This window comes from Ambystoma mexicanum, chromosome 11 (assembly GCF_040938575.1).
Source record: "Ambystoma mexicanum isolate Mex_15411 chromosome 11, UKY_AmexF1_1, whole genome shotgun sequence".
Lineage (NCBI taxonomy): Eukaryota > Metazoa > Chordata > Amphibia > Caudata > Ambystomatidae > Ambystoma > Ambystoma mexicanum.
The window spans coordinates 1,439,865,478-1,439,878,552 of NC_090934.1; the positions used below are offsets into that span (position 1 = coordinate 1,439,865,478).

At 49.3% G+C, this 13,075-nt stretch overlaps 1 protein-coding gene across 4 annotated transcripts in view; it reads right to left on the reverse strand.

Annotated features, from left to right (window-relative positions):
- The window catches only part of LOC138504521 (uncharacterized), a 263,829-nt gene that overhangs the window by 55,398 nt on the left and 195,356 nt on the right, over positions 1–13,075 (reverse strand). For all 4 annotated transcript variants that reach the window (XR_011279858.1, XR_011279857.1, XR_011279856.1 and 1 more), the window contains one exon: positions 12,926–13,006. Coding sequence is in view for 1 of the 4 variants with exons in the window: in XM_069625073.1 (XP_069481174.1) it covers positions 12,926–13,006 (81 nt within the window). In the remaining 3 variants the exon portion in view is untranslated. The remainder of the gene's footprint in view (positions 1–12,925; positions 13,007–13,075) is intronic.

The window sequence follows — 13,075 nt, forward strand, 5'->3', positions numbered from 1 at the left end:
GCGAAAACCTCACATTGATCACATACTTACTGGTTGCTGCCAGGATGACCATAGCTAACGCTGGGAAACAAATTACATGCCAGATATCCGAGAGTGGTGGGCCAGAATATGGTTCGGAACAGCCATGGAAAGGAATTGGGGGCTTACTAAGGGATGGGATGCCAAAATATTTTGGAGGTATGGAACCCAGTTATTCATTTTGTGCACCAAAATGATTTCCAAAGTATACATCACAGGCCTCAGTATCTGAGATCTTTTATGCTATTATAGCATTATGTTTTTTTGTATTGAGCATATATGATGCACACATGTGTGGCAGCATACACCGCCAAAATTATCAACGGCTGCAGACCATTGCTCACTACTGATCTACATCACTATGGCCAGAGCACTGATCCTCTCTAGACTATGCTATTGTAATGCCCTCTTTGCAGGTTCAACAGCGTGCAACATCCAAAAACTCCAAGTGATCCAATACAATGCCTTAAAAGCAGCTTTAAACATTCTGGAAAAAAAAAGAGCAAATTTCGGCGGCGAGAAGAAATGCCCACTGGTTGCCAGCCCGCAAGCGCATCATATGTAAATCCCTCTCATTAATGCATAAATGCCTGGTCAACACCACCCTCACCCCTTATCTATCGAGAAAATTCACAGAGCCACAATCTTCTAGACCCATGCGAGATGCCTTATTCACACCTCCGCTCTGTCCCCAAATTCAAGCATAAAACAGCAGGGCGCTGTAGCTTGATGGTCGTAGACGCAAAACACTGGAACGCACTCCTGCGCTCTTTAAGATCTGATACCTCCAGTTGGTCCTTCCGCAGGAAACTTAAAACTTGGCTATTCACACAAGATCATGAATTAACTGGCTCCACCACGAATGTTGTGCATGCAAACCAGCTCCACATGTTTACAAATGACTGCACTGACAGTCAGGGGCCTGCACCTCTGTAACTGGCGTCCCGACCGCAGGGCTAATCACCTCAGACTGTTGTTCGTCTTCTTCTTGTCCATGTAACTAGCGCCCAGATGCCTACGGGCTTGGCGCGCTTAACAAATGTAAATAAGTCACAGACTATTGCAATTCCTGTTAAAGGTTTCACCATCTTACAAAAAGTGATGACTCCACACTGTCCACTCTGCATTGGATGCTGTGTTTTTTTTTTTTTTTTCCAACAGTTCATACGCTGAACAGATCCTTTATAGTATGAATTTACAAATAATGTTGAGGTGTCACTGTTACAAAGTATCGACAGCAAAAATGGGTACTCTTGTGTAGATTAACTTTTAAAAGCATAGTTGGAAATCATATTCACATCATATTAATCCAGCCCTGCAGGTAGCACTTTTAAAAAGTGCCATTGCTGGGGGGGAGGGGGGGGGGGGGGGGCGCGCGAGTGCTGTTGAGCAGCCCGAAAATGGGTGCCTAGCCGTGGAACTCCCTGTGGCTGGGACGCGAAATCCGCCATCATCAGCGAAAAGCTACACTTCCCCAACACTGCACCGGCTCTGATTGCAGCCGACATCGCGCTGCACAGCCTGCTGCTTCCCCGGCTGAAATCGGGCACTGGGAACCCCGCTTGGCCGTATCCGAGTTCTCGGCCAGTATTCTTGTGTGCGGCCCGGCGCTGCCTGAGATCCGGCGCAGGCCCGTCTCCGGAGGACATCCCTGCCACTTGGCTGCGGCGCATGAGGACGGCGCACGCAGTCACCAACGCCGGTGGGGGTGACGAGTGCGCCCCCGGGCCATATCTGTGCACCGGGGCTTTCCCTGCCCCCGGCCGCACCACTCTAGAGGACCACCATCCCGCCTCCCGCCTGGACATCACGGCCTCGCTCCAGCTCCCGAGCGGGCTGCTGTATCTGGCGAACTGTATGCGGACGCCTGGGAGATCCAGGGCAAGTTCCTGCGGGTGGCGGCCTGCTTCCGGGGACCAGGTAAGGAGCTGGGCTGGGTGGGGCTGCATCCCCGCCCCGGCGCATTTCTCATAGTTGCGGGCGCCTCACCATCCAGCCTCCATGCACTGCCTGCGCCACCTGCCCGCTCCCTGGGCCCAACTGGCCACTGTGACCTAAGACACTTGTGGGCGTACTGAGCCACTGGCTCCCTACGGCTGTCCTGCACCAGACTTGGGGCTCCTGCTGCCACGTTTCCCTACACATAATGCGAGCTGCCCGGGAGGGCACTGTCTCACGCTGGATACCAGACGCCTGAACCCAGGCACTGTGCGTGCCCGGCGCACACAGGGGGCCACAAACTCTCTAGCCTAAACGGCATCAGCCCCAGCCACGCACCGACAACGTGCTACTTCACGGCGGCCACCCTGCCTACCCCAGTTGGTCCAGTTCCGCGCCGGCAGCGTCCCGCAGCCGCTCCTGCTAGCCCCTGCACCTCCCATGTTGGGCGTCTGTGCTGGCTACAGTTCCCATCTGGCTCAGTCATCGGCTCAGTGGCTATCTGGACTGTGATCACACTAGCAGCGTCACAGCCCATCTCTACCCTCTCCTGAACTTAGCGACCTGCAGCACCTGGAGAGTAAGTCTCGCCACTGCGTCCCGGCACCTCACAGTCCACCGGGCCTGACCAGTCGGGTCACCCCTCATCATACGTGCGGTGCCCAACAAGTCCAGGGGGACAAACAAGGTGGGCGCCATGGACAAATTTGCGAAGGTGACCCCACGTGCGGACCAGGGTGCCGCAGCACCCGCCCAGGAAGACCCAGACTCTGAGCTCCCCCCTGGAGCAACAGCCCCAGATCTCACTACCATGATGGAGTCGATGGCCAAAAACTTTGCCTCGTTCCACGTGAAATTGGACGATATTAATGCCAACGTTGCCTCTCTTAAATCTCGGGTCGATCAAGCAGGAACGTTGATTACCGAGGCGGAAAACAGAATTGGGGCTAACGAAGATCAACTTCACACCTTACAGGATGCTGTGGCCACCCTGACCCGCGACATGAAGGTGGTGAAATCAAAGTATGATGACCTTGAGTCCCGCTCGCATAGAAACAACCTGCGCATAATTGGGGTCCCCGAAAATGCCCTGGAAGGACGCATGGAGTTGGCAGTCGAAAATCTGCTTAAAGACCTATTGGGGAACCCGACTCTATCCCCTTTCTTTACAGTCGAGCGAGCCCATCGGGCCCTGTCCCTGTGTCCCAAGCCAGGAGACTCCAGGATTCTTAATTATAGAGATCAGGATCTCATTTTACGCCTGTCACGCGAGAAGGGTGACCTACGCCTTGACTCTAACACCATTCGGATAGTCCCCGACTTCTCTGTCGGGGTGCAACATGAGAGACGTCAATTCCTGGGAGTCAAGAAACTGTTACGTGAGCGCAATGTCCCATATGCCATTTTCTTTCCAGCCAGGCTCAAGATTACCTTCAAAGAGAAGCTGTTTTTTTTTTTTTTTAACGGTGCCCGAGGAGGCTGTCAAATTTATAGTCACAGATACCTCTGCCTACTCCCAACGGCAACCCCATGGTGGATGACTGAACACTGATCAATCCATATCGCTGTTATTGTTTATCATTGCTGGTCTCCTTATGTGCTGATAGTAATGCAGCCTTTTTGGCTCACCTGTAACCACGCATTGAATACCGGTGTTGATCATTTATGCATGGTTCACCGCCTGGGTCCGGGGGCAGCTCCCCGCCGTGCATACCGGCCGGCTACTGTTGCCCACTCTACTTGGTGATTGCTGATCCATTTGTACCTACAGGGCCTCTACCCCCCCCTATTCTAAGTGTCCACCACACGGCAACGGCGTACCCCACTGCGATCGCAATGTTTAATTTTGTTGATCTGAAGTTGGGTATTGGCCCCGGTTGGGCCGATGGGATTGCGGACCCATGTTGGGCACCGCCTGTTGTCCCCTTTTTCGTGGGACTGGTAATAACGGGTGGGGGGGAGGTGGGTAACACTGCCTGCTTGGATGGGGTGGTGCATCGGGGAGCACCTGTGGGGGGCGGGTCCCACCCTGGATTCACTTTACGACAATGGTGGTGGGATGTTACTTAAATCATTGACATGCCTGTAACGGTGATATCCTGGAATGTACGAGGCCCGAGCAATTACACCAAGGCTCGCAAAATCATGGCGTATGCCAACAGACCCGGTTGCAAAATACTGCTCCTGCAGGAGTCTCATTCAACGGTCCCTCTGACCAAAAGTATTGCACCAATATGGAGTCCGCACAGATATTTCACCTCATACTCTACGCGCGCCAGAGGGGTGGTGACGATGATCCATAAAGTTTGTTCTTGACAAGAGCTATAAGATTCCGAGGGGAGATACACTGTATCACAGCGCCATAGCCAACAGGGATTACTTTCTGGTGAATACCTACGGCCCTAATGTCAATTCTCCCGAGTTTGTTGGGTGGTATCCATATTGCTGGGATACGTTGGGGTGCAGATCATCTGGGGGGTGGGGCATGAACTTTATACTGGATACCGCGATGGATAGCACTGGCACAGCCCCATGGCCCCTGTCTAGCGCAGCGCGCAGATTGCTGACCCACAGTGCGACACTTGACATCCACGGCGCATGGAGGGCCCTACATCCGCAAACGTGTGAGTTTACTTATTACTCTTCAGTTCACGATAGTTCCTCCAGGATCGACATGTTTCCGTTTTCCGGCCCTATGCTGGGCAGGGTAGTGGAACCGCAGATACTCGCACGCACACACTGGCTGATCATTCACTGACCTCGATAACCCTGGAACTGGGAATACCTGTCCCTACTATCAACACATGGCGATTCAAATCGTCCGCTCTGCAGGACATTGTATTTAAGGCGGACATCCTCACCGACATTCAGGCCTATTTAAAACACAATACCACCTTAGGGGTGCGCTGGGACGCTTTCAAAGCCTTCATCAGGGGTGCGTCCATTTCTAGAGAGTAGGGAGTCCTCAAAACTATAAGAGCCACCCTGTCCCGCACTGAAACTAAATTACGGGACCTGGAACGAGCCCACCCGGCCTCGATCGACCCAACTGTCCTCTCCCAGATCAGTGAAGAACTCAAAATCTTCAATGAACAAGCCACTAGGGAAGTCCAGTACTTCAGCCGCCCACAGGCAACACAGAGGTACGGCGAGGGTGATAGGCCCGGCAAAACGCTGGCCACGTTGGCGAGGGGGGAGTGGAGCCAATCCCAAATAACCTGTGTCAAGGACAGCCAGGGGGTTATACAGTGGTCCGACCAGCAAATCCTTGAAGTCTTCACAGGCTTCTACTCCGAATTATACTCCCAGCCCCGTGAACATAGTGACTCCCAGATGCGGGAGCTCCTGGAGCAGATACCCACCACCTGCATCTCCCCCCCCCAAGAGACCAACTAGATTCCCCTATTACATTGAACGAAATAGTGGAGGCTATATCTAGTCTTGCTAAAGGAAAAGCACCGGGCCCCCGACGGGATAACGGCTGAATTTTATCAGGAGCATGTGGCAATATTGGCTCCCGAACTGCTCAGGGTTTGGAATGAGTCACTCAGGCTCGGATCCCTTCCCCCCGACACTACGTGAGGCCGTTATTACGGTCCTGCTCAAGCCTGGTAAGCCTAGCAATTAATGCGGATCCTACCGGCCCCTTTCATTGATGAATTTGGATACTAACATTTTTGCTAAGGTGATCGCTAACCGATTCCTGCCTGTCATGTCCTATATGGTGCATGAGGACCAGTCAGGCTTTGTGCCCGGGAGATCTACGTCCCACAATATCAGAAGGCTTCTGAACGTCATGGCGCGAATCGATCAGGGTTTGAGTGCGGTTGCGGTCACCTTGGATGCTCAGAAGGCCTTCGACATGGTGTCCTGGAAGAACATGTGGCTCGTCCTTGAGACCATGGGCATAGGACCCAGGATGATTGCATACATTAAGTACTATACACCTCCCCGGTTGCCAGGGTCTGTGTCAACTCCCAAACTTCCGCACTGTTCCCTCTCTTCAGAGGCACCCGTCAGGGATGCCCGTTCTCCCCAATCCTATTTGCCCTGGCTATCAAGCCCATGGCAGACCATGTCAGGGAGCGTCACTCACGCAAAGGGATACGGCTACTAGATACCCCCGAAATGATCTCACTTTACGCGGATGACGTGCTGCTGTTCGTCAGAGACCCCAATGACCACCTCGACTCAATCCTTCGTGACATCACCCGCATCGGCACATATACTGGTTTCACAATCAATTATACCAAATCTGAACTCTTCCCTCTCACAAGCTCTACAGCGCGCCCTGCCACTGAGTACCCGCTCTGTTGGTCCCCCGACAGGATTAAATACCTGGGAATCCAGGTGTCCCTGACCAAAGACACCCTCCTGGCTGACAACTACTTGGCTGTGGCGGAACAGGCGGAAGCCAAGATATCACTGGTAAAAATGATACTACTCCCTACACTGCTGTATATATTCACTAATGTACCCACCTGGCCCGGTAAGAAATACTTTGCTGACCTACACAAGATGTGCGGCCCGTTTCGGTGGCACTCAGGGGCAGTGCGTAAAAAATGGCTTGCTATGACACTTCCCTACGAAAAAGGGGGTTTTACTGCCCCTGACATGCTGCATTACTGGATCACGGCGCAGGCACAGTTCGCTTCCTACTGGTATCCTGGACCCCCCCCCACGCCCTCATGTCAAGCTGGAAACCCTTGCGGCATCTGGCACCAACATAATGTCCTTAATATTACACCGCCGATATGAGCCAGACTCGGCCACTGACCTGGTTTGAACTACTCTGCATGCTTGGGGACGGATATTCGCCACAGGTGCTGAGGTACACCCATATTACAAGTGGCTCCCCGCCTGGCGTTTCCCCAGGCTGGAACCCACAAATGACGTAGCCCTGGCACGACACTGGCAGACTCTGGGATACCTAGCCCTGACTGAATTCTACCCGGACGGGCAATTCATAACACCGCAGACCTGGAAGCCGTGTCACTCGAGGTCAGCGTTGGAGCTTTTACAATTTTATAGGCTCCGAGCTGCCTTCCGTAGTGCCTGGCCTTGGTTTCCCAATGAACCCCCAACTCCCCTGGGCTTTCCCTAAATAGCCACCTCGGGTGGGGCCCGCAGGGTGGTATCCTCACTATACAAACTCCTCCTAACTACTGCCCCATCACAGCCTTCTAGGGCCCGGGACGACTGGGCATCCGAACTGGAGTTGAAACTCACCGACCAACTGTGGATGAAAATGTGCTCCCACACTAATAGAGTCTCCTTGAACTTCTGTTACCGCACCATCCAGTACAAACTGTTGAACAGGTTATACTACACCCCACGCAAGATCTCCAGGTTTGCTCGCTCCGACCCAATGCTCTGCCCTCACTGCGGTGCAGAGGGTGCCGGCCATCTGCATATGTTCTGGGACTGCCCGAGGCTAGCTGCTTTTTGGGAAGAGATCCTTAAAACTGTCAGAAATCTGTGGCACTGTTATTGAGCCTGACCCACTGGGTGTACTGTTTGGGGCATGGGGGGCCGAGCTAGAAGTGCTGCTAAATTTTTTAATGTGAGTTGTATAATTGCTAAGAAGTGTGTGTCGCAGAGCTGGAAGTCCTCCTCCCCCTCCACATTTCAGAAATGGTTCAACTTATTAACATGGTCTCGGAACTGCGAGGAGTATCACCTTACTATCCTCCCGGCCTAAAAACATCTGGACTGCCTTTAACAGCTATATAAACAGCCTAGACACACCCTCTTCTGGGGACAACTCATCGCAATCATCTCTATAAAGTGCCACAGCTTTGATCGCTTTGCGATGCTGCATTCCTGTCTGTCTTTATGCCACCGTTCACATAACCACTGTATTCAGTTAAATATGTATTTTGTCACTTTTGGCTGCTCTGATGTATGTGTAAGCTATTCACCTCTGCCAACAAAAATAAAAGTTTTTTTTTTAAAAAGTGCCATAGCCGATGTGTTCACTAAAAAGAATGAAATCTTCATCCCAACAGTATCAATTTTCATCAAAAATCTGCGCCTTGCTTTACAGGAGTTATTGAACCTTGGACATTTCCTTTTTTTTTGTATCACAATACTATTGTTTGGATGCTTCTTTGCTAGTTCACGCCCTCCTGGTGTGTATAGCTTGCTCCTGGACCACTTTAATATGTGAAGGAGCTATACCAGTCAGCTTCTGCCCGTTTCACCTTTGTAATTGGGATCACTACTGTTTAGGGCTGAGTAGTCGTTTCAATCATTACTCATCCCTGCAATCCTGTAAAGCAGTAGCCCTTTTGTCACAGAGAGGGGTGAGATAACAAATGAAATGGTGAAAAAGAAGGGGTCAAAGTCAGAGAGAACTGACAGAAGAGTGAGGCTGGGAAGTGATAGATGGAGCAGACGGCTCTTACTTGCCTATATTGTGCCTGGGGAGGGATGCTATGCCAGGGATGTGGGTGCGTCTGTATTTTTCATTCGGAGGAGTTGGCGTTATGTATCTGTATTTGTCAGAATCATTTACTTTTAATATTTATTGGGAGGCAGCTTTGGGGAGAAGGCTCTTTCTCTGCTTTTTGGAATAAGTGAAGCAAGGAGCACTCTCAACTCCTGAGATATTTCTCCACCTATTGGTCAGCAGGCGAGGAAGCTGTAGATTACACCATTCTCCCGCCCCCCACCTCCCTTTCCAGTTTTGAGGAAGTGGTGTGTGTCTGTGCTTGTTTTAGCTGTGGGGAGAGAACTGAAGGCAAAGGTGAAATGATGAGAAGTAGAATGAAGACAAAGGGTCACAAAAAAGGGATAGGGGAAAGGAAAGAACAGAGCAGAATAAGGGCCAAAACAGGAAAAGAGGCAGAACAGAAAGAGGACAAAGAGTGGGGAGTAAACTGGAACGGGAGAGATAAGTGTCAGACTGAGAAGAAAAAAAGACAACAGGAGAGAGAGAAACAAGAGAATGAGAGACAGAAAAGGAGAGGTAGCAATAGAGAATGGAAGGGATTGAAAGAATATGCCAAAAAGGAAAAGAGAAGGGGAGGAAAAGGACAGAGAGACCAATACTAAGTTAAAGATACACAGCGAGAGTATGGGAGAAGGAAGACAGACTGCAAGACTGAAGGGAAAAAAAAAGACGAAAGTAAAGGAGGAATTTGGAAAGGGCACATGAAGGAGTTCGACACAGAAGGGAAACAGAAAGGGGGGATTGAGTGCAAAAGTAAAAGAAATTATACGAAGTGCGAGTAAAGAACAGAGTGACAGTACTGCAAAAGGGTAGAGAGTGAAGGGGAGAGGGCAAGGAAGCTTTGAAAATAATTAATCCGAAGCAACAAAGTAGTGAGGTGATATATTGCTTTGTCACACTAGGTTAACACTTCAATGACCAGATTTGTGATGTTGTCAGGTTGGGATATGTGCTATGTGAGAAACCTGAAGGTATCTCCCTAGCTAGTCCGGGGTATCTGCCATCCAGGTGTCCAGGACACGGCCATCGCTATTGGATCCAGTTCCTGGGGAGTGGACCAGTGAGGGAGGATCACCTGGATGGGGGGGGGAGGGAGAACTTGGGGAGTGGGACACCGACGGGTGGGACGCAGTATCCCCCTTATTTCAACACCTTTTCCCCATCCTGCCACGTAGGATATTCCAAAACACTGCCCACCCCCCGAACTCCCCTTTTCCGACACAAACACTTTCGCACAACACGAATGACAACGGACTAACACCAGAGCCGTTTACCTGACAAGTCTCAATACAACAGTCAGGCAAAGTCAGGTAATCGACCCGGACCACACACACCCGACGGCCCTTTCCCTTCCCCACAGGGATAAAAGGTGGAGCACAAGAGTACAGGACGAGCAAGGCAGACCGCACAACGTGAGAGCTAACTTGGCACAGCAGTTCAAGAGTAGGAGAAAGACGGCGCATACCAAGAGGGGGACAAGAAGAGAAGCGATCTTGCCCTTTCCGACCAAGGCCTGTGAATCCTCTGGAGAAGGAATCGTAATACTGCGAACAATAGCCAGCGTTTGTTGCAGCAGATGTTTACGGTACACGAGACCCTCCTCCGCTGATAACCAAGCCAGGGAGAGAAGCTTTTCTCTCTGTGGTACCAACCTTGACTCCAAAGAGAAAGAAAGCCAAGCGGTTCATCAAGCCTGTGAGTCGAGGGGAAAGTCGATAAACAGAACTGTGTTGAACGAAAAGTAGAAAATGGCTAAATTGAACTGTGAACGGCTGATGGAGCTCATTGATTCAAGAAGGGGGAACACCATCAACAGAGATTGACACCACGTAGGTGGGTGCTCACTCAGGGAACTCTGGCTGATTACCAGATTGTTGAAACTACCATAACCAGAAGGCCTTGGGAAAAGGTGGTCATACAGGGGTCTTGTAAAATCCTCTGTACAGTCGAAAGTCTTTGACCAACAGATGATTGTGAACCTAAGGGAAATGAAGCCTGCTAGGTGAAATTAGCACATGAACAGTGTATTGCAAAGGTTGGCAAGAGTGAACCTGGCGGAGGGAAGCTAACAAAAAGGGGCAAAGCTTTAAGTCCCATGAACAGTGTGTCCACAGGAGTGAACCAGACCGAGGGATGTCCAGAGTGAACTGTTTGAAAGGACATTAAGATTTGTGAATGTGAGGAGTATTACAAGACCAGGGGAAGTGTATTGTCCCGCTTGACTATTGGATCCGAGCCCGGCAGAGGGTGATCCCAAAAGAAAGACTCGAGCCTGATCTAGAGAAACCTAGGGGTCTGAGACAGACGGTGGGAGATCCAGGGGTGGAAAGTCATCGCCCAAAGTCCATTTGGAAATGAACTTTTTGTTTATTTTGTTGAATACATCAGGCCCTCGAAGGCAAGAGAGCTTTTTACTGAAAAGAGTCTTAACCATCGAAGAACCCCTGTCGGCTTGTGCTGGGAAAGCTTGAGTGTGTGCTGTGCTCAGGAGATCCACCTTGTCCCGTGCTCAAAACGTGGGCAAAGGAGACTCATGGCAATCACATCCTGACTTATTTGTTAACACTTTTATTGAAAACCCTATCCCACACTCTTTTTGTAATTGGTTGCAAGGATTTGGCAATAGTTTTTTTGTATAGGCCACAAGGACTGCCTTATTTTTTCATTTGATGGTCGAAGCTTGCTCCCATCTTAGATTTAGGTTGTTTCTCCACCCTGCAATTACAAACACCCTTGAACTGTGATCACTTGTGTCTGTCTTTACTGTTGCCACCATGAGTTCCTTACAGCTACCCCCCCCTCATAATGAAATAACCTGTTACATGAGGCTACCCAACAAGCCTCTCAACTAAACTGTCTTGCCACAAAAGCCATAATTTGGACAGTTTTACACTGGACTCATTTTCACCCTCCCTTTACACCAAATGCCACATACTGGCATTTCTCGACTGCTCCTCAAAACATTTATCTTTACCATTCTTTGGTAACAGAGTTATGCTGCCCTATTAGCATGCGACCTTAGTCCTGCGATTATGGGCAGGTAGTCCGAGCACACCACATGCCCTGTTCCTTTCTCACTTCTTCGCATTTGACTTCCAAAAGGACCAGTCCCAGTGGGACTAGCTTAATAAAACTTTAATTAGGGGGATGGGGGTATTGACATAGTTTGGAGAGCACTGGCATAATGTGACTTCCGCTTGGGTCCGCTCATTGAATGCAAGTGTTTAATGAACCCAGGTGGTACACGCACAAAGAGAAAACGATTTTGTGAATTGGGTTCATGGTCTCCTGTGTTGCCAAGTCTGCTTATTATAATCGACATTGGGCTTGTGTTTACCTAATGCTGCATATCATTTTGACATGTCGCTTGTTTTAGGGGCGTTTTCGGCCACCTGCTGGATGAATAATTGCCTGCCGGCTTCTGTCGATTGGTTCAGAAGTCGAATAGCAACTACAAACAGAGAGAAGAGTCGGCAGCAGAAGAGTCGGCAGCCAATCAGGTGTAGCAACCTTCCACACACAGAGGAGCCTCCGAGGTCCATAGCTCCAGGTCAAAGTTTGGCCTTGTTTTTTGGGCCTATTTTGGTGGTGGTTTGCTTGTTTTGGGCTTATTTTAAAGGCAGGTTGGACTTATTTGCTTCCGACACAGCAACACTGATGGTCTCCATATAAATGAGGGTCTTCTAACAAAACTGAAGAGACATGACAGTATTTAATTTTTCGTTGCAGTCATGCATCACGCCCCGAAGCTTGTGACTGATGCCATTAACCAGAAAATGTGACACAAGACACTGCATTTAAGACTGCTTACAATTCATGTGCCACCTTTAATTATTTTAGGTAGTTTCATGATTCTATATATTAACAGATGTTTTTATCCAATTTAACACAACTCAGTAAGCAAGTTATGAAAAGGTACTCACTGGATATCACCATTTACTGAAATAAAGGGGTCACCTTGACGAGCAAGCTGTTTTGTTGGAGTGCTGTTAATGTTGCCCGAACACATGTGAATAAAGTACAAAATTGCACATTTGGGGGGCTTCTCTTGTGGAACGTTAATTGCATGAAACTTCCATTAAAACTATTCATTCTAGCATGTGAGGTTACGGCTTCCTGCCTAATCTTGGAAATAAAACATACTTCTGCCAAATAGGCTTTAACGCACCCAGTGGAAGGTTCGGGGAGGGGATAAAGCAGTTTTCACAGCATTTTTATTTATCAGATGTTCCCTAGTTCAATGAGTAAAAAGAATTGTTTTGCATCTCAACGGAACTCATTACCCCAGGTGCACTTTAGTATTTGAAAAAGCTGGATGATTTCTGGTCAGTGCAAATCAAAAGAGACTTTGTACAAATTCCCTTAAAACTTCACTCTTCGCAATCACTAGTAGGTCCTTGGCACAATTTATTCTATTTGGACGACAACCAAAATCTAAAAAGGACTGAACGAAGAACCACAAGTCAACAACACATGAAATTAATAAAAATGTTTGCTAAATCATAAAATACTTACATTTCAGTTGGCGCTCCAAGTACATCTGCAGAAATCGTACTGCATCTATCTTTCCTGAAACACCACATACAACAGTAAGCCCTGTAAAACCAAAGGAAGATATTTTAAATGATTTTGCAGGTAACAATTTTGAGTTTAAGTCAATTAAGG